Here is a 21,973-nt window from a genome sequence, read left to right as displayed (position 1 = left end):
CGCTGGCTGAAAAAGTCGCCATGCTACTGTGATGAATTCACGGTGAGGGCGGAGCACCTTTAATGGGCTGCAGCCTGCAGTTTCTGTGAACAAAGACAGAACATCATCCGCCCCAACACCTGCTGCAGATGCTGCAGCCATGTGCTCAGCTCAACATGTCGAGATTCCCAATTTCTGTACCTCTCAGGTGACTCTAAGAACCTTTCCACAGCTGCTGCTGTGTTATAGCATTAAATAAATAAAATGTAATTGAACTCAATGTTAACATCTCTGCATTAAAAATTTAGTCTTCTATATGGCTCACGTTAAAGATCAAATGAAACTTTATGTACCTGAAACATGAATCCTGCAGCAGTGAAAACTCAGAAGCTCTGCCTAATATATGATGACCAAACACAGACACATTGGGCAACAGATCATCAGGTTTGTCCCAGTACATATTTCTCTAGTTCTTAGTGATCCCTGTAAAAATTGGGATTTTTACAGTTTTTAATTAAATTCAGAAAGAAAGGAGCAGCTTTTGACTCATTTGATGACAAAACTTCAACACATCTGTGCTTGAAGCAACATGTAAGCAAACCATGTGTTTTGGACTGAACCTATTACTCATACAGAGGTCCGCTGGCTGAGTTGAGGAAAAAACTTTCAATAGGGTTTTTGAGCTCAGCAAGGAAACCTGTCAGTTCATGGACGTCTATGATGCGGTGAAGGCATTTCAAGTGAAGCTGTCACAAATGCACCAGTGCAACTTGCCTCACTCTCCCTGTTGCCAAGTAATGTTGAACGAAGTCGGCGGACTTTCCTGATAAGCTGAGGGCACTGTGCACTGAGTTCGCGGCACTTTGGTGACTTTGAAGCACATAAAGAGAATTTCGAGCTGCTTCGCAACCCATTTACGTGGAAACTGCACCTGTGCAGATTCAGATGCAGCTGCAGTGTAATGATGCACTCAGGGAAAGACACTGACTGGCCCACACAGTTAATTAGCTGCACTCCTGCAGCAGCACCCAGCTCCGTCTGCATGCGGCTCCAACCTTGTGTTTGCTTTCATTTATTTTTCTGGGTTTTGGCAGCATGTTCATATTTCTAACTTGTGTAATTTTGACAGGATATATTTTTATGAAGAGCAAAATATTTAAAGTTAAAGTTTATTTTTTAAGTTTATTTAATCTGGAATAATATTCCTGTCTGTTTTTATTCATATTTATGTTTGAAGAACATTGTTTTAGTGTGTTCAATAAATGTTTATCTTGTTTGGCTCGAGACCTAAAGCGGGCCTTGAGTTTTGGCCCCCTTTTGACACCCCTGATGTGCATGGTCCCCCATTTGTTCAGGAAGCCAGAGTATGCAAGCCATCAGCTGTGGCCAACTTTCCAAAAGAGGTGTACCTTCTTTTAGTAGTTCACAGAGTTTTATATGTGAATGTGCATTTATCTAACCAGTTAAAACTGGTGGAAAGAAGCAGCTTGTTTTGCAGGCACTGAGCTAAGATGTGGCCATGAGCAATTATCAGGCGTTAGCCATCGTGTCTACAGCTGCCCACATTATTACTGTGTATAAAAGTCCTATGTTTTTATTTAAATTCATGACCTGATGGCATTGTTTTTGTAAACTGTTCTTAAACCATGGTAAACAGTAAATAGATTGAACTCAATTTTTATCAGCTTGTTATTAGATCTCATGTTAGGTAAGTTACCAGTACTTTTTATTCAAAGAGCTGATCAACTCAGCAAGCTGGAAGTTTTGACTATATGGTTTGAAAATGCCTTCCTCCTCTTCTCACAGATCAGTCTGCGTGTTCATGTTCATTTTTTTCTGGAATATGTTGAGCAAACCTGGAGAAGCTTCAGCTCCAGAGATCATTGTTTGTGATTCCCTGACTCTCTTATTCAAACAGATTTTGTGCCTTCTTAGCACCAGGTTTATGAACTCTGCTAGCTAGCTAGTGTTAGACTGCCGTTGCTGCTGCCTCTGGGCTCATGTTACTTAAAAAGTAACCCACAGCTTTAATGTCAGGGTTCCCGGGTCGATGACCCTTTGTTTTCAGTTTTGGACTTTTGTCACTGTTTAGTTTTCATATTTCCTGATTTCCTGTGTCAATCCCCTGCCTATTTGCATTATGTTCTAGTCCCTGCGTATCATTAGTCAGATTTAGTTCAACTGTGTGACTCACCAGTCTCCTATCGTCTTTTTCCGTCAGTGCATTTAAGTCCTCAGTTTCCTCCAGTTCTTTGTCTTGTCATTGATGTAATGTTGTTACCGTGTTCTTAGTTCAGCCAGACTTCCCGTCAGTCAGTTATTCATCTCTCAATCTGTTCATTCTGTTCCCTCCAATAAACAGCCCTATCCTGCACTGTGAGTCCTGCGTTTGGGTCCACTTTCTTCCTCACCTCCAACCTCTGACATTTAAAAACCTTATATAAAATCTCTCTGTGAAATTTTCTGTTGATTGTTTGAAATAGAAAAGTGAACCGCTACTAGATAAGAACCAAGAGAAAACTTTTTCTGAAGGTGCAGCCATTGGGGGCGGGGCTTGTTTTCAGTCCACTTTTATAACATATGAACTGTATATTCTTAACCTCTGTATCTATTTTAATTCTTTGTGGTTTCTTTTGAACATCTGTGGCATCTATTAATGTTAAATCTAATCTTTCTTTACCGACATAAGCAAGCTGTTTTTACATTTAATGAACATGTCTGTTTTATAACAATAATAATGGATTGCATTAATATAACCCTCAGAGCGCTTTACAATGCCACTATTCATTCTCTCTCACATTCACACACTGGTGGAGGCAGCTACAGTTGCAGCCACAGCTGCCCTGGGGCAGACTGACAGAGGCGAGGCTGCCATATCGTGCCATCAGCCCCTCTGGCCAACACCAGTAGGCGGTAAGTGTCTTGCCCAAGGACACAACGAGCGAGACAGACAGAGCAGGGGATCGAACCGGCAACCTGAACCACAGTCGCCTGACTATCCATCCATTCATCTTCTTTTGCCAATCCTGGGTTAGTGGGGGGCACAGCAGCCTAAGCAGAGAAGCCCAGACCTCCCTCTCCCCAGCCACCTTCTCTAGCTTGTCCGGGGGAAAACCAAGGTGCTCCCAGGCCAGCTGAAAGATAATCTCCCCAGCATTATCTGGGTCTGCCCCAGGGCCTCCTCCCGGTGGAACATGACCAGAACACCTCACCCAGGAGGCGCTCAGGAGGCATCCTTGTCAGGTGCCCAAACAACCTCAGCTGGCTCCTTTCGATGTGGAGGGGCAGTGGCTCTACTCTGAGCCCCTTCCGGATGGCCGAACTTCTCTATGTAATGATGACATTTAAATGAGGTGGGGTTTTTTAAACACATATCTCTTTAAGCCTAAACTGACAATGCCTTTACCACACATTCAGACACAGTAATAGATGGTGTTTTTAGTACTATATGTGCTATTCTAATTTGAGTGGATGAGGTCTACATTGACCTTCTGTGTTGTTATAATGGTTATAATGGTTATAATGGTTATAATGGTTGCACAGCCATTAAGGATTAAATCAGCTTCTAAATAATTTTATGTTTTTTCTCCCTCTGTGTGCTTCTTACTGTCTGTGAGGCTCTGAATCAGCACTCCACACATCACATCAAACTCTTACAAGTCTAGAAGAGCAGCTGTTGGACAGAAAGACATCAGCTGAGTGGGAAGTATTTTGGTTACAGTTTACTTCCCACAATATATTAGTAGCTGTCACATTTATATTAATCAGGCTGAACTTTAATCATACTTTACATCAAACTGCTTTACTTGCTGTTTCCTTTATGCTTTAGTTTCCTGTCTTCTATTATTAGACCTGAGACGTGACTGCTCTGTGCTGTTGCTGATGACTCCAGTTAATCCTACAAGACATGCTGTGTAAGTAAATACAACGACAGTTTGGTCTGCATTCATTCAAAGATCATATCCCACAGAGTTAGTTTAGAGGGTCCACACTGTCTGCACTGTATATAGTGAAGTCTGCAACTTTTTGAAGGGTGAAATTATTCTGCAGATCATCAGAATGAAAGTTATTGGCCATGTTTGCAGAGCCCTTTTTAAAAATATGCTTTCCTGACATTATTGTGTAACGGCTGGCTATCCAGACTGACAAGTGGGACATTGAATGTCACCTCTCCAGTGGGGAGGGAGTCTGAGATTGATGAGTCCTCCATCACAGGTGGTTGGTCAGTGAAGATGGTCACCTGCAGGTTGAAGGTCATTGTTATCTCCAACCCACATCCACTGCCACTGTACTGAAGGGAAGGTAAAGACTTTCTTCTGCACTTACATGTGGATCACCTCGATCCATGACAGTCATTCAGGCAGTGATGCCTGGACTGGAAACCAGCATCCTTAAATTATTACAGCATAACAGCTTCAGTGTATGAATGTAAAACAAATGTGTTGTTTGATGTAGAGACTGCACTTGTGACAGAACAATAAATACATTTTATTTTGATTACATAAGTAATGTAAGTACAAAACAAACTTGTGGTAGGCCTAAACTTATTTTCAGAATAATTAAATCTGAGACTTAGTTTCATTGTAAGATTATAACAGTGATGGCAGTATAACTGTTTGTTGTTCAGCAGAACAGTGTCCAGGATGTTGGCTGTTATATTGTTTTACATTTCAAAATAAAAGTTGGGCTGATTTAAACACCATTACAAGAAGTGTTGTTAATTATTCTATTTGAATCATATTTGAATACAGTGTTATATTAATATAAGTTACTGCAGGTTGTTTTTTTTAATTTAGTAGAACTTGAAATGTTTGTCAGTGTGTAAACAATCAGTATTGCACAGTCAGAAAGTCATTCTTAGAACTGTATACTTGCAATGAGTAGGTTACCCTAACTTACTCATCTTAATTAAGCTTTACTCAATTTTTTGAGACAATGAGTTTGCATAGATTTTTTGAGTTCTGGGAACTAATTCGATTTTACAGTGTAAGTAAAAACTGTAGATTCTATTCATCCTGAATCATAATCTCACTCGACATGTTCTGCCAGTGTTCTTTGTTTGAATTTTTAATTTGAATTTTAATTATGTTATTTAGAAAGAGGGACTATACATATTGATGAATATTTTAACAAATGTAAAGCCAAATGTAAATGCCAGATTATAGCCTTTGGCTAATTTCCATCTGCAGACCCTCTGGCAGGTTGGTGCGCAAGTTAGTAAAAACACATAGAGACTCACATCATATCAGAACAAACAATGACAACAAGAGTGGACAACAGAGGACAATGTAAAACACAATACAATCACATCAGTTATATTGCACAAACCCCAATATTGCACATGCCCTGACTGTCCTGATATTGCACTGACCCATTACACTAATAATTGTTTCCCTTTTTGTAATGCACTCTAGCAACCCACTTTTCCACCATCTTTGAAAAGACAGTGAGTATGGTTTAAAGTGGGGCACATTAGTGTTAAGGAGCAGCGCTGTACTCGAGATGTGGAGCATTAGCAGTTAGCATCCGACCGTATTACCTGCCACGGGAGTTCTCGCAAGTCATCGTGACAACTGCCTACGATCCACCAGGGGCAGATGCGGCAGCAGCATGCGAGACAATTCACACAGTAGTGTCCAAGCTGCAGACATCACACCTCCAAGCCTTCCTTTTCATCTCTGGGGATTTTAATCATGCTTCCTTGTCCTCAACCCTCCCTACTGTCACTCAGTATGTGGAAAACAAAACACTGGACCTACACTAACTACCTGCATAAAAGACTATATCAACTTCTGTGTGGATAACACTGTACAGTCCAGAAGGAGCTTAGGGAGAGATGCAGAGGGGAAACGACAGGAGGAAACTGGAGGAGCAGCTCCAGCAGAGCAACACCAGAGGTGTGTGGAGAGGGCTGAAAACCATCACTGAATGAAGCACAGCGAGCAGAGGGGGTCCAGAGTCTGGAGAACAGGTTTGGGCTGATAGACTGAACCAGTTCTTTAACAGGTGTCACTCAGAAGCCCTTCCCTCCCCCAGTCACCAGAGCTCTTCACACCTCTTTCACACCTCTCTGCTCGAAGGAGCAGGAGTGCACCATCGGTCATCTACATGGATTATCGACTACCTCACCAGGAGACCCCAGTATGTGAGGCTTCTTGACTGCGTTCTCTGTAGCACGGGGACCCCACAAAGAACAGTACTCGTTCCTTTCCTCTTTACCCTGTACACTGCAGACTTCAGTTATAACATGGACACTCGCCAGCTCCAGAAGTTCTCAGACGACACCGCCATTGTGGGTCGAGTGTTGGAGGGAAACAAACTGGGATACATGGGGGTCATCAAAGACTTTGTAAGCTGGTGCGAAGCTTGCATCAATGCCAGCAAGACGAAGGAGCTGGTGATTAACTTCAGCAAGAAGCCACCCTCTATTACACCAGTGAACATCCAGGGTTTGGACACTGAAACGGTGGAGGAGTACAAATACCTGGGTGTTCACCTCAATAACAAACTGGACTGGTCCACAAACACAAATGCACTCTACAAAAAGGGTCTAAGTCGTCTCCACCTGCTACGGCGGCTGAGATCCTTCAGGGTGAACAGGACGCTCCAGGACATATTACGACACTGTAGTGGCTTCTGTTATTTTCCATGCTGTGGTCTGCTGGAGTGGTGGAACGGCAGAGAGGGACCAGGGGAAACACAACAAACTGGTCAGGAGGGCCAGCTCGGTCCTGGACTGTCCGCTGAAGTCCATCGAGCAGGTTGGGGAGGAGAGGATGTTGTCTAAGCTAACATCCATCATGGACAACACCATTTTATACATAGTTCTGTACGTTTTATACATATACATGTTTCTGTACATTGTTACCTGTATATACCAACTTCAGTTGCTTATGCATGTAGGACCACTTTGTGTCTTCCTTTTCCACGTTTTTTTTTTTTTACCATTCTGCCCGGATTGTTAGAAAACACCAGGGCTATTAGATTAAGATTAATTAAGTTTTTGCTTTAGTCTACTTACAATGAAAATGTAAAAAGAAATCTTGTTCATGACCTGGGCTCTATGTAAACACTATTAGAAGTAAAAATAACTCCAATTTTGAAAACACACATGAAGCTCTAACATGTGTTGTGAACATGAGTTTGTGTGAAGCTCCTGCTGTGCACTGAGTGAGATTTGGGGTGAAACCCTCCATGCATGGTAAGGAGCTTTCTTGTCTTTATGTCAGTGGCTTCTATCTCCTCCTTTGGCCAGCCTATTACCCCAGCAGGGTACCTGATCACGGGCAGGGCGTACGTGTTGATGGCCCGGATCTTGTTCTTACCATTCAGCTGACTCATCAGGACTTGTCTGACCCTCTGCAGGTACTTGGTGGTTGCAGCCTTTCTAGCGGCCTCTTCATGGTTCCCATTTGCCTGCGGGATCCCCAGGTACTTGTAACTGTCCTCTATGTCTGCAATGTTGCCTTCTGGTAGTTCACTCCCCTCAGTTCTGACTACCTTCCCTCTCTTTGTTACCATCCGACTACACTTCTCCAGTCCGAACGACATTCCAATGTCATTGCTGTATAGTCTGGTAGTGTGGATCAGTGAGTCGATCTCTCGTTCACTCTTGGCATACAGCTTGATGTCATCCATGTACAGGAGGTGGCTGACAACTGCTCCGTTCCGTAGTCGGTATCCGTAGCCAGTCTTGTTAATGATCTCACTGAGGGGGTTCAGGCCTATGCAGAACAGCAGTGGGGACAGAGCATCTCCTTGGTAGATCCCGCACTTGATGGTGACTTGTGCTATGGGCTTAGAGTTGGCCTCTAGTGTTGTACGCTGTACGTTGTACACATCCCCATTGAGTTCCTGATGAAGGCTCTTAGGGTCCCATTGATCTTGTACAATTCTAGGCATTCCAGTATCCAGCTGTGGGGCACTGAGTCATAGGCCTTCTTGTAATCAATCCAGGCAGTGCACAGGTTGGTCAGTCTGGTCTTGCATTCTCGGCTGACTGTTCTTTCTACCAGTAGCTGGTGTTTTGCGCCTGTGGTATTTTTGCCAATTCCTTTCTGTGTCCCGCTCATGTATTGACCCATGTGCCTGTTCATCTTAGCCGATATGATGCCTGACAGGAGCTTCCATGTAGTACTGAGGCAGGTTATTGGTCGGTAGTTGGAGGGGACCGGTCCCTTCTTGGGGTCCTTGGGGATCAGGACCATCCGACCTTCGGTTAGCCATTCCGGGTGTCTGTCGTTAACTAGCACCTGGTTCATTTGTGCTGCCAGACGCTCGTGGAGTGCAGTCAGCTTCTTTAGCCAGTAGGAGTGAACCATGTCGGGCCCTGGTGCTGTCCAACTCTTCATACTCGAGACCCTTTCTTGGATATCTGCCACTGTGATGGTTACTGGACCCTGTTCAGGGAGGTCGCTGTGGTCTGCCCTCAGATCTGCTAGCCACTGAGCATTGTTATGGGTTGCGTCCTTCTCCAATATGCTCTTCCAGTATTGCTCCGTCTCCAGCCTTGGTGGTGCTGTTCTCTTATTATTATTGTTCCCTTGCCACTGAGAGTACACCTTTGCTGGTTCTGTGGAGAACAGCTGGTTTATTCTCCTGCCTTCTATCTCTCTGGTGTACCTATATATATATATATATATATATATATATATATATATATATATAGTCGATTGTCTTAAGGCCAAGAAAGATGCTAAGCGGATTTATTTTACCAAGTGGATCATCATGGCCTTGCCATATTGGCCCATTTGATTGACCTTTATTATAATTATGAATTTATTTTATTTTCAGTTGCAAACGGGACAGACATGACTGTGGGATAGGACAGGGGGAAAGAATGAAAGAAAGAGAGGGAGAGAAAGAAAACCAAAGGGGAGAAGAGACGGTGAGAAGGGGGGGAAGAGAGAAAAAAAAAAAACACCTGGGTCACCTGTATGGAGAAAAAAAACAGAAGAGACAGCAAACAACAAAGAGCAACATAATAAGAAAAAAAAGCACCATCACAATAAACTAGCTAGCAGTAGATATCAATAGTTACTAAATAATAAACGATATTGTGCAGCACGCAAGATAGACAGCGCACAGTGTGCTTTAAGGCAGCAGCCAAGAAAGCTGTAGTCCGCGTCTGTGAACACCCATGTGTGCATACCTGTGTGGATCAGCATGCTTGCATTCCAAAGGTTTCTCCATGTAATGATCTGCTAGGGAGTGTGGGGGGGCCACAGCCCTGTCCTTTATGGTATCAAGCAGGTATGGAGGAGATCAAAACTCCAGACATCCAGAGGCCCCCAGAACACAAGAGACTAAGGAAGACCCACAGAGGGGCAGCCGCGCCACTGTCGCGCCACCATACTGTGAATGCTTGAAAAGCATTCACAGTATTGTTCTTCTATTCTTTATTATTATTTTCTTTTCCGTAAATTTTTTGGCATCTAACTCCTTCAAAACCGTTCAACTTAGAAAAACCATTCAAACACTATTAGATTCCTCTTCTTTTGGACATGACTGGGTGTGTATGGGATGGAATGTTGGTGCTAGAGTGAGAGGAGGGAAAAAAATAATCTTAAAATCTTCTCTTTAAACTGCCACTGTGTCCACAGCGTTTGCTCTACAGGTATGATTTTACCCTCAAATCGTAGCCATCGCTGTCCTCATTCGTCTAATGTGTTTATTATTGTAATAGGTGTTTTGATTCTTTCATAAATGTCACCAATCCACAGCCCCCTCCCTTCAACTCTTGCATAGAGGGGAAACAGAACTGAGAATTTGGTAGACTGGACATTGCTGCCGCTCACGGTGAAAGAATTTTGTCAATACGACTTTTACTTTTCATTTGGGAACGATTTGTTTCGGCCTGACTTTTCTGTTCATTTTAAGCAGCAAAAGTGAGGCGCCTGTCTGTGTCCGCGTGTATGGAGCCATTGGGTGCAGTCACTATAGCAACCAGGCTCACACCTGCCTGCTTAACGAGCTCTCTCTCACTGTACCAAGATTCATCTTAAACACTTCTCTTTCAACTGCTGCTGTGTCCACAGTGTTACAGCCATCATTTTACCCTCAAAACATCGCCATCGTTCTTCTCTTTCCAACATCGTGTCTTTCAAAGCTCAGAGATGTAAACTGTGTGGATCCAAGTGGAGCGATCACATTTTAGTCATTCAGTGATTTAAAGAATATGAACTTTTAATATTCATTCAGATGTTTTCTGACTCTGAATTTTCTCTTCTCATTTCTTAGGTTTTTCTAATTTACATTTAAAACATTTTCAGCTATTTTCCTACTGCTTCTGTGTGAACATCAGCTTTTAGCAGTTCAGCCCTTTTGTTTTCAGGTTAAGAATGCTGGGGTTTTTTATCCATCCATCCATCCATCCATCCATCCATCTTCATCCGCTTTATCCGAGGCCGGGTCGCGGGGGCAGCAGCCTAAGCAAAGAGGCCCAGACCTCCTCCTCCAGCTTATCCGGGGGAACACCAAGGCGTTCCTAGGCCAGCCGAGAGATATAATCTCTCCAGCGTGTCCTGGGTCTTCCCCGGGGCCTCCTCCCGGTGGGACATGCCTGGAACACCTCACCCAGGAGGCGCCCAGGGGGCATCCTTGTCAGATGCCCGAACCACCTCAGCTGGCTCCTTTTGATGTGGAGCAGCAGCTGCTCTACTCTGAGCCCCTCCCGGATGGCCGAACTTCTCACCCTATCTCTAAGGGAGAGGCCAGCCACCCTTCGGAGGAAGCCCATTTCCGCTGCTTGTATCCGCGATCTCGTTCTTTCGGTCACTACCCACAGCTCGTGGCCATAGGTGAGGGTAGGGACGTAGATCGACCAGTAAATTGAGAGCTTCGCTTTTACACTCAGCTCCCTCTTCACCACGACGGACCGGTGCAGCGTCTGCATTACTGCAGCTGCAGCCCCAATCCGTCCTTCGATCTCTGGCTCCCTTCTTCCATCACTCGCGAACAAGACCCCGAGATACTTGAACTCCTCCACTTGGGAACTCATCCCCGACCCGGAGTGGGCACTCCACCCTTTTCCGGCTGAGAACCATGGCCTCTGATTTGGAGGTGCTGATCCTCATTCCCGCTGCTTCACACTCGGCTGCGAACCGTTCCAGTGCGAGCTAGAGGCCCTCACTCGATGAAGCCAACAGAACCACATCATCCGCAAAAATCAGAGATGAGATTCTGAGGCCACCAAAGCGAAAGCCTTCCGCCACTAGGCCACCAAAGCGAAAGCCCTCAGCCACTTGGCTGCGCGTAGAAATCCTGTCCATAAAAGTTATGAACAGAACCGGAGACAAAGGGCAGCCCTGGCGGAGCCCATCACCCACCGGGAACAAGTCCGACTTATTACCGGCAATGCGAACCAAGCTCTTGCAATGGTTGTATAGGGATCGAATGGCCCGTAGCAATGAGCCAGACACCCCATACTCCCGCAACACCTCCCACCTCTCCTCCTTGAATCGCTACCTTATCGTGGTGGAGGGGTTTGTGTGTCCCAGGGATCCCAGGGGCTATGTTGTCTGGGGGCTTTTGCCCCCTGGTAGGGTCTCCCATGGCAAATTGGTCCTGGGTGAAGGACCAGACAAAGAGCGATTCAGAAGACCTTTATGAAAAGAACATCGAGGGAACAGTTTACCCTGCCCGGGATAGGGTTACTGGGGCCCCGCTCTGGAGCCAGGTCCGGGGAGGGTGCCCGAGGGCGAGCGTCTCATGGAAGGGCCTTAGTCCATGGGGCCCGGCTGGAGACATGGGCCCATCCTCCCGCAGGCCCACCACCCGCAGGAGGCGCCATAGGGGTTGGGTGCCTTGTGTGTCGGGTGGCGGCCAGGAGCGGAAGCCCTGGCGGACTGACCCCCGGCTACCAAGACTGTTTTTTTTATCTCATTCAGAATTTTTAACTTAAAATTCTGCAATTCCCTGTCCCCACTCATTCAACTAATTTGCATCTTGAGTCATATCTTAAGCAGCTGCCCTGTTAAGAGAAATGCATATTCAAAACATTACCACATAATTAAATTATTTTCCTTTTTTTCTACAGTAATCACTTCTTTTACCGAATCAGCACGAGAGCACTTCCAATTCACTATTTTAAAACTACTTCAAGCTTTTAATCACTGGTTTGTCATCCCAGAATCGTCTTCCTTTTCACAAAAGTCATTCTATTATCATGCAACTCCCTGAGTTATTCCTCAGCCTTTAAGTGTGTGAAATCTACACCATTTAGCATTTATGTCATGTATTCACATTCATGAGTGTAAGCGGGTCTTCATTACATCTACGTGTTTTTCTAGTCACATTGATTTATGCATCTTTGCGCTGAGCTATGGATTCAAACTGTTTCGCCCCTGATTCTCTCCAAAAATAATTTCACATGTGACAATTTGTATATGTGTGTTTTCTATTCATTCTTGTAATTGTTAGTTTATTTATTTCTTTATCTCTCTCTCTCTCTTTTTTTTTTTTGATTTACCTTTCTGTTGTGATGCTCTGGACATTCCTTAACCCCACAAGTTCAGCTTCAATTTTCAACCCAATTTTCCTATACTAAGCAAAGAGGCCCAGACCTCCCTCTCCCCAGCCACCTCCTCCAGCTTATCCAGGGGAATACCAAGGCGTTCCCAGGCCAGCCGAGAGATATAATCTCTCCAGCGTGTCCTGGGTCTTCCCCGGGGCCTCCTCCCGGTGGGACATGCCTGGAACACCTCACCCAGGAGGCGCCCAGGGGGCATCCTTGTCAGATGCCCGAACCACCTCAGCTGACTCCTTTCGATGTGGAGCAGCAGCGGCTCTACTCTGAGCCCCTCCCGGATGGCCGAACTTCTCACCCTATCTCTAAGGGAGAGGCCAGCCACCCTTCGAAGGAAGCTCATTTCCGCCGCTTGTATCCGCGATCTCGTTCTTTCGGTCACTACCCACAGCTCGTGGCCATAGGTGAGGGTAGGGACGTAGATCGACCGGTAAATTGAGAGCTTCGCTTTTACACTCAGCTCCCTCTTCACCACGACGGACCGGTGCAGCTTCCGCATTACTGCAGCTGCAGCCCCAATCCGTCTGTCGATCTCCGGCTCCCTTCTCCCATCACTCGCGAACAAGACCCCGAGATACTTGAACTCCTCCACTGGGGGCAGGAACTCATCCCCGACCCGGAGAGGGCACTCCACCCTTTTCCGGCTGAGAACCATGGCCTCAGATTTGGAGGCGCTGATCCTCATTCCCGCTGCTTCACACTCGGCTGCGAACCGTTCCAGTGCGAGCTGGAGGCCCTCACCTGATGAAGCCAACAGAACCACATCATCCGCGAAAATCAGAGATGAGATTCTGAGGCCACCAAAGCGAAAGCCCTCCGCCACTTGGCTGCTCCTAGAAATCCTGTCCATAAAAATTATGAACAGAACCGGAGACAAAGGGCAGCCCTGGCGGAGCCCATCACCCACCGGGAACGAGTCCGACTTATTGCTGGCAATGCGAACCAAGCTCCTGCAACGGTTGTATAGGGATCGAATGGCCCGTAGCAATGGGCCAGACACCCCATACTCCCGCAACACCTCCCACAGGACACCCCGAGGAACACGGTCGAATGCCTTCTCCAAGTCCACAAAACACATGTAGACTGGTTGGGCAAACTCCCATGCGCCCTCAAGTACCCTCGAGAGGATAAAGAGCTGGTCCAGTGTTCCGCGACCAGGACGAAAACCGCATTGTTCCTCCTGTATCCGAGGTTCGACTAGCGGACGAACTCTCCTTTCCAGCACCCTGGCATAGACTTTCCCAGGGAGGCTGAGGAGTTTGATCCCCCTGTAGTTGGAACACACCCTCCGGTCCCCCTTCTTAAAGATGGGGACCACCACCCCAGTCTGCCAGTCCACAGGTACTGCCCCTGATCTCCACGCAACATTGCAAAGGCGTGTCAACCAGGACAGCCCTACAACGTCCAGAGCCTTCAGGAACTCGGGGCGGACCTCATCAACACCAGGGGCTCTGCCTCCAAGGAGTTGTTTAACTGCCTCAGTGACCTCGCCCCCGGAAATTGGCGGGTCATTCCCCTCATCCCCAGACTCTGCTTCCTCCTCGGAAGACGTGTCAGTGGGATTAAGGAGGTCCTCGAAGTATTTCTTCCACCGCCTGACAATTTTCTCAGTCGACGTCAACAGCGCTCCACCAGCACTATACACAGTGCAGGTAGAGCACCGCTTTCCCCTCCTGAGACGCCTGACGGTTTGCCAGAATCTCTTCGAGGCAGTCCGAAAGTCTTTTTCCATGGCCTCTCCGAACTCCTCCCACACCCGAGTTTTTGCTTCAGCCACTGCCCGAGCCGCATTCCGCTTGGCCTGTCGATACCTGTCAGCTGCCTCCTTTGCTTAGGCTGCTGCCCCCGCGACCCGGCCTCGGATAAGCGGTTGAAGATGGATGGATGGATGGATTTTCCTATACTCTCACTTTAACTCGTCCAGCCTTCACTCTCTCATTGAACAGATCTTCTCAAAGACACGCTACACTTTTCTCTATTAGACTTTCAAAAAAATATACACTTTTGATCATTCATCCAAAAACAATTTTACACTTCATTTATACATTCACACATTTATAAAGCCACCAAATGCCAAGATACATTATTTCCATTACTCAGTATTCAACATTTCCATTACTCAACATCACATCGTCTTCCCTGGTACCAGCGTTCCTACCTTTTCGACTACTTTAAAAGCCTCTAAGGCCCAGGTCCGCCCACCTTGCTGGTCAAACAACGCCATCATCAATAGCGGTCAAATTTCTAGGCCCTATTTAAAAGCGCTCCCCGCAGCTTGACCAGAAGCTCCACTTAACCAGCGTTTCAGTATCCTACTGGTGCCTGAAGTGTTAAGGTTCAAAATTGAGGAGGGAGAGTACAAACCAGCCTTGGTCCAGAAGCTCTTTGGTCAAACAATGATTTTAATGAACACACGTGTGGGAAGACACTCTGTACGCAGACAGCCAGTAGTCCTCGACTTAATCAAAGCATGAACAGATATTTTATAGCATCAGGGTTTGTTTACTGACGCCCCTTCATGCGTCACCGGTACATTTTATACATAGATCAGATCAACATCATCATGACTTTTCACCCAGAAAATCATCTTCTATTTTCATGGCTTGGTACTTTCCGTTCTTGTCTCAAAGTGAATTGTTCCTCTTTCTTGTCGAGACATAACTGATCTCTCCTCTAAGAATCTAACTAATGTGTGTGTATGTGTTGACCTCACATGCTCTTTGTGTCACCTCTTAACTGTCTGTGTCTCGTCCTCAAATGCTCCTCAAAATAACCTGCACTTAGACTCTGCTTTCGGTTTCAGTTCTGCAAAAGGCACACTCTGCAAACCTGCAACTTCCTGTCAGCCTGCAACTTAGTCTTTCTGAGAGACACACTGTTTAACCCCTGAATGCAATATAAACTCCAGATTATATTCTTAATGCAATGGTACTGATGACAATTATTTAACAATAGCAGTAAAATAATTTCCCTTCTCCACACTCCCTCTCTCGACCTCTGGAACACCAGAGGTCGCAATACATTGTGTCCTCGCTCAGACCCTCTCTGGTGGTCTCGGACCTCGAGATCTCCAGGATCCTCGTCCCTCCTGTGGTCGCCGAGATCTTCTGCAAAGGAAACAAAACACCTTTTCCTGCACCTCCCTAACCTATCCTATCTGGGACTCTTTAATCAAACGCCTGATCCTAATTATCTTCTTAACTTATTGACTTATATGTATATATATTCTTCAACGTTACTCATCCCTTTAAAACTCTTTAAGCCCTGCTTTCACGTCCGGTTGCTCGCTCTATTTTCCCTTATCTGATCATCATCATCCTGTGCACAAATTGTCGCTGCTGCAAGTTCCTCTACTCCAAAAGAAAACAACCACTTTAATCAATTAAGTTTAAGCATATAAGCAATTACTCCTGTATACATTTCATCATAGCTAAATGCTGCCTTGAAACAATTCCTATGTGTTAACTTCATTTTAACCTCACATTTCCTATGTTATAACCCGTTTTGGTATAGCCTTTTTATTTCTTTTGCTCCTTTTAATGTAACAATACCTTCTAATTCTAGTTTATCAGACTTAACCAAAATATATGCTTTCCTTCCTCTTTGGTCCTTCTTTAAGTTCAGTTAAAAGCTAAATGAATTTGAGGCCTTTTACCTGGAATCAATACTGTCATGTGTGTTTCTTAACTCTGTGTCTGTAAGCGTGTGCAATCCTTCATGAACTCATATTATCCTCACAGTAGATTGGCTAATCATAGCGCTAGCCAAAGGCTCATGACCCTCCAGAGACAAATTTGAGCCACAACTCCTTTAAAAGCACAAAATGCAATATGTATAAAAATCATTTCTACGTAGAAGCTCCCCCTTTATCCTAAAGATAAACCTATGTAATATCTGTATGTGTACGCCTACATTATAACCACTTCTTCTAAAAATCAAAAAAGAAATCAAAGCTGTTCTACCCCTTCAACCCTCACTAATTTTCCCTCTAAGAATTATTCACAGCTTTGAAAAACCGGCATTGTATCTTCTAAACAGGATTCAGTTCTGTCATGGTCCTGGGCCATGTTGGCCCAGTATTCTTGGTTCCTTGTATTTTCGCTCCTTATTTAGGCCAGGTTTTCTGAGGTGTCCTGTTGTGGTGTTCCCTAAGTGTTTTTTCCCTTTGTGACTCTTACCCCCTTGTGCCCCTCTGTCTATTTATGAGCTCTCGTCTCTCTTTGTGTTTATTCCATGTTTCCCCCAGCCTGTTATGTCTGTGTTCTCCCCGTGCTCTCTCTCCTCCTGTCTGAACCTCTGTGTACTTCCTGTTTTACTTTGACAGTCTCTCGTCAGTATGCGTAATGTTGTGTTCACTCCTGCCCTGTCTCGTTATGTTTATCAGTGTCACCTGTGTTCCCCACCTGTGTGTAATCTCCCTGTGTTCTCTGGGTGTATTTAAGTTGTGTCTTCTGTTATGGTAGTTGCTGGTTCGTCTGTGTTGTTTCCCCTCGGTCTCCCTGCGTCTCTTGTGTATTTCCCCGGACCTCCCTGCATCCTCGTTTCTGGTTTGTGTTATTAGCTTACCCAGTTTAGGTTTCCGGTTTCTTGTTTTTCCACCAGTGCTGTTTTGTGCCCACCGTTGTAAATAAATATTCACCTGCACCAGAGCTGCCGCCTTTTGGGTCCTTTTCTACAACTCCACACGGCTTGCCTCGCAAACCGTGACAAGTTCACTTTTAATCCTTTAACCTTAACTTAAAAATAACAGTTTCAGTTTTACCATATCCAAATGATCAAAAACCCAAAAGGTCCTAAAATGATCCTAAATTATTAAACAATTAAATTATTAAACCCTAAACCCCCCTTTATCTTGATACATTTCATGTGTCAAGATACTATACAAAACTTAAAAATGCTCAGTTTTCCCCCCTCATGATCCAATCTATGTCATAAAAATAAACTTAAAACAGAACAGTTATCAGTCATGTGTTACTTCAATTAATGATAACTGAGTTTCATCAAAAATATTTCCCCTTTAGCATTTGGCATTCTCCCAACAATATACTATAATCCCATAATCTAACCCCAGTCAACAAAACAAAACAGAAATTTTCTCTGGTAAAAGCAAATTGTTTGTCCACATTTATTCATCCTCACATTCACTCACACATTTACTCCATATCTTTGCTGATAGTGGAGCTTCTCGCGTCAGATTCTCCACCCTCAGCAAAATGAGCTCAGTCATTTTATATTTTCCATAGGAAAATATTTCTTTATGCTTTTGGACTGGATTGACTCGCATAAAATCCTTTTTACAGGGACTTACGACCTGAATAGTCCCCAGGTAGCTTTCTCCTCAGCCAATTGTAATCTGGAAAGCCCCCTTATATTTGCTCTTCCCGAGAATTTTCAGCGCCGTTATTCACTGTTTCAGGCCTGCTTAGAACAGAAATGAAAAAATAGAGCTGATTGTCAGCTCATAAAAACAAAACAAAATCACCTGACAGGTTTTCTTTAAGTGCACTGTTACAAAATAATGGGCCCAATTTTTTAGACGTGTCCATGTTTCCTAAAACTCCCTCTATTAAAAACAAAAACACCAACCCAAACCTAACTGACAAACTCAACCCATCACCACAACAACCTTAAACACACAAGTCTTGCCACCACATAATTTCACCTCCTCAATACACCGAAAGTCTCATTAAAACCACACAATTTGCACACAAAAATCACCCCCTTTAACATACTTAAATTCAGCATAAAACCCCCTTACAACAACATATCACTAAACTATAAATTTCCTACCCACATCTGCACTTCTCTTGTCTGCCATGCTTCCTCTCCTGAAAGTCACTTCCTCAGTCACACACATACAGGAAGCTCCTACGTCACCACTCACTCCAGCTAATGTGCATACTGAGTCATCTCTCAAAAAGCTGTAACAACAGAAACATATGTTTAAACATTCCCAACTCATTAAATTATTTTATTTCTTTCTACAGTGATCACTGGTTTTGATCACTCAGTACGAGAGAGCACTCCTAAGTCACTCTTTTAAAACTACTTTAATCACTTTTTGTTTTCATAACTCACTCCCTTTGTCATATGGCTTCTTATATTCCTCAATTACAAACTCAAATGCATTTTATTAAACATTCACACCATTGTATCATTCATACAAAATAGCAAGCTGTTCTTCATTGCACATGTTTGTGTTCTTAGCCAGGTTTAATCAGTGTCTATGCATTAAACTCCATGAGCTTGTCTTGTCTTTATAAGGTTAATGCATTTTCTGTTTGTGTATGTGAATTTGCATATGTTGCTTTTGCAGTGTGTCAGACTCCTTCATAATTTTGCCTTTAAACAGTCAATTTTCTCCTCCCCAAATTTACTAACCCAAATTCTGATTTCCTACCTTAAATAGCAGCATTCCTTGTCCTCAGCCAGAAGGTAGGGCTCCACTTGCCACTTACCCCCTCTGCCTCAGCCCAGCGGCTTTACCCGTCAGGTCCCGTCTTCTTACTGAAGCCGAGTAATCGTGACTGTGCCTGCCTTAGGTTGTCCCAGGGTTTCGAGGTGGGATCTTACCCGTCATGGGCTATCCAGCCTTCCATACTCGCCTGATACGGGGCCCAAGTGGGCAGGGGAGGGAACACACTGGCTCTGGAAATTAAAGGAGTGTAAGCTGCTTCCTTCATTGCATCTTATATTAAACTATCTCACTTCTGACTCCTTCCTAGAATAATTTCACATATGGCACTTTGTGTATGTGTGTTTTCTATTCATTAATGTAATTGTCAGTTATTTTCTCTCTTCATTTTACCTTCTTTTGTTTGTTTGTGACGTTCTACTTTAGTTCTACTAAACCTTGATGTAAAAACAATACTCCCTTATTTCACGCACACACTCTGCATTTTGCCTACGCACACACTTCTCTCTCAGACTTCCTCTGTTCACACACCACCTTGCACTCACTCTACTATCAACTTTCATAGTGTTATTATTATTTAGTATTTCGTACACCTCACACAGAATCATTCAAATCGAGTACTCACAGCATTCACATCACAACCTTCAACTTTCACTTTCAATCCTGCAAGACGCAGAGATGGACATCTCCTTCACCTAACATAAAACTAAATTACCATATCAACATACAATTACTGAAATTCAAACTCAAATACACCGTCTGTTTTAATAAAGTCAAAGAGTAAACAGGTGTACCAAGTGTATGTACTTATGTGTTTTAAACTGAAAGAAAAAGAAACTCAAACTCTTATAACATCACTCATGCCTCTCTCAAATTAAAAACACTTTCAAACTTTAAAACCTCCTACTTTACATCACCAAAGAAATACCTCTCACACCTTTATTCATCATGTCAAAGCTTTCTCCATTTTGCACAGCCTGCCACATGTTTAACAAAAAATCGCTGCCCGAGAAGGCTCCCACATATCAAGGTGGTCGTTCTCACAAATTTCCAGCAGACCCTCAAATAAACAAAAACAACGACCCAGGCAGGCTTTCAGTTCAGCCTCCTCAATTTCTATGCACACCAAAAACTCATGGGGAGATTCTTCTGTCTCCCCGTGTCCTACACAATTCACCTCCAAATGATCCCCTACAATTGAAATTTCAGTGTGGAATGACACAGAGATTAACATTCCCTTATTTATTTACTATATGTAACCTGAATTTTTCTCTCTCTTATCAAATAACAAAGGTTATCTTTAAAATTTGTTATTGAACTACTAATTAAGTTGCTTTTTATGGTATCAATGGTAAACTACCCCTAAAAAGTCCACTTTATTGCGTGTTCATTGAGTTACTTCTATTAAGGCTATTTAACAAGTTCAATTTACACATACTCATTAATCTGTCACGCTTATTAGTGGCTCATGGTTGCTTAAAACCTATGTCTGACTTGACCACAGAGTTAGAGCACCATTCAATCCTCTCAGGATGACCACTCCACTTACTCTGCATCCAGTCAGCTCATGAATTAACAACACTTGCAGACTGTAACCCTTTTTATTAACATCACCCTTTTATTTTTTGTTTATGCCTTCAAATCCACCTTAAATCTTCTTACCTAAACGTTGGTTTTAAACACAAACAATTCTTATATTCTATTTTGAAACGCTGTCACCATTCATATATTTACAATGTTATTATTTACTAAGCCAGCATTTTAATCGCAGACATTTATCCACATTTGCAAACAATAGTTATAGGGCTGAATAATCACACAAAACCGAAAGCATAGTCCTCTCATGCGCTCTGCATCAGCTGCCTCATTTGCATGCACACACACTCTCCATCTAAAAATGGCAGCAGGCAGTCAGTGCATTACTGACTCGACCCACAGAGATCTCTCACACCAAATTTTCTTATTCTATATTACAACGACGTCTTATATTTACAACCACTGTCAGATCTGTCAGCTTTAGCGCCTACACAATTTTAGACAAATTTAAAATAACCGCCCAGCGGATAAACTCCCTGAGTTTTTTGCGACCAATTAACCAGTATCAAGACTTTAACTGTTTCTGGCCTCATTTCTAAAATCCCTAACTCAATTTAAAAGTGTCCAACACCCAAGGTCCAACCTTTGCTGCCCAAAAAAGCGCAGATACCGTTCCAAACGGTAAGGAGACTCTAACTCCTAGCTATTTTGGAGGTTCCCAAGTTCTCCCCGGTTGCCAACCGTACTAACCCTATTCGCCGATAGGTCAGGGCCAAGCGTCCTTGGCCGGGAGGGAGCATTACCTCCGAGAACTGCGCTTCCTACCAGTCCAACTGGCGTTCTTGAGTAATTTATAATACTTTGAAACAACAGTAAAACACCCAACAAAGTGTAAGACTGAAGCAGGTCCAACCTTATAACCAAAAATAACCAAATTCCCTAAGATACTAAAAACATTGAGCAGTCCAACTGCTTTTCCTTTTAGCGGTCCAACCGCATTCAATCATTACCAGCAGTCCAACTGCTTTTCCTTTTAGCGGTCCAACCGCATTCAATCATTACCAGCAGTCCAACTGCTTTTCCTTTTAGCGGTCCAACCGCATTCAATCATTACCAGCAGTCCAACTGCTTTTAAATCCTCAGTACTGTCATGAGATTCTCATCAAAATCAAAGCAGACATTTACCGGCAACTTTTACTGAATAGACATTTAATTTTATCATCCAATTCAGCACACTTCGGATAAAATCAACAGGCCTGTGCCTACCTCTTTTTAAAGGCGCCTGTCCCCTCAGTTTGGTTGCCGGGTCACGCCTGCCTGTCTGACCACAACGGACCATACATCACCGTCTACACCTCCAATCCTCCCTCCTCAACCACCGGACGAAGCCCCCAAATGTTAAGGTTCAAAATTGAGGAGGGAGAGTACAAACCAGCCTTGGTCCAGAAGCTCTTTGGTCAAACAATGATTTTAATGAACACACGTGTGGGAAGACACTCTGTACGCAGACAGCCAGT

The 21,973-nt window shown here is 44.0% G+C and overlaps 1 protein-coding gene across 1 annotated transcript in view; it reads left to right on the top strand.

Annotated features, from left to right (window-relative positions):
* Window positions 1-5,815: 5,815 nt before the first annotated feature.
* Window positions 5,816-21,973, top strand: part of LOC309703217 (NACHT, LRR and PYD domains-containing protein 3-like) — a gene marked incomplete at its 5' end in the record, with an annotated part of 44,910 nt that continues 28,752 nt past the window's right edge. Inside the window, 3 exons of the mRNA XM_082527929.1 lie at window positions 5,816-5,876; window positions 6,016-6,120; window positions 6,213-6,467. Coding sequence (XP_082384055.1) covers window positions 5,816-5,876; window positions 6,016-6,120; window positions 6,213-6,467 — 421 coding nt within the window. The remainder of the gene's footprint in view (window positions 5,877-6,015; window positions 6,121-6,212; window positions 6,468-21,973) is intronic.

Source organism: Aulonocara stuartgranti (genome assembly GCF_965226115.1).
Source record: "Aulonocara stuartgranti genome assembly, chromosome: 3".
Taxonomy (NCBI): domain Eukaryota; kingdom Metazoa; phylum Chordata; class Actinopteri; order Cichliformes; family Cichlidae; genus Aulonocara; species Aulonocara stuartgranti.
Note: the sequence above shows the minus strand (reverse complement) of the source record. Positions and strands in the feature narration are given on the sequence as shown.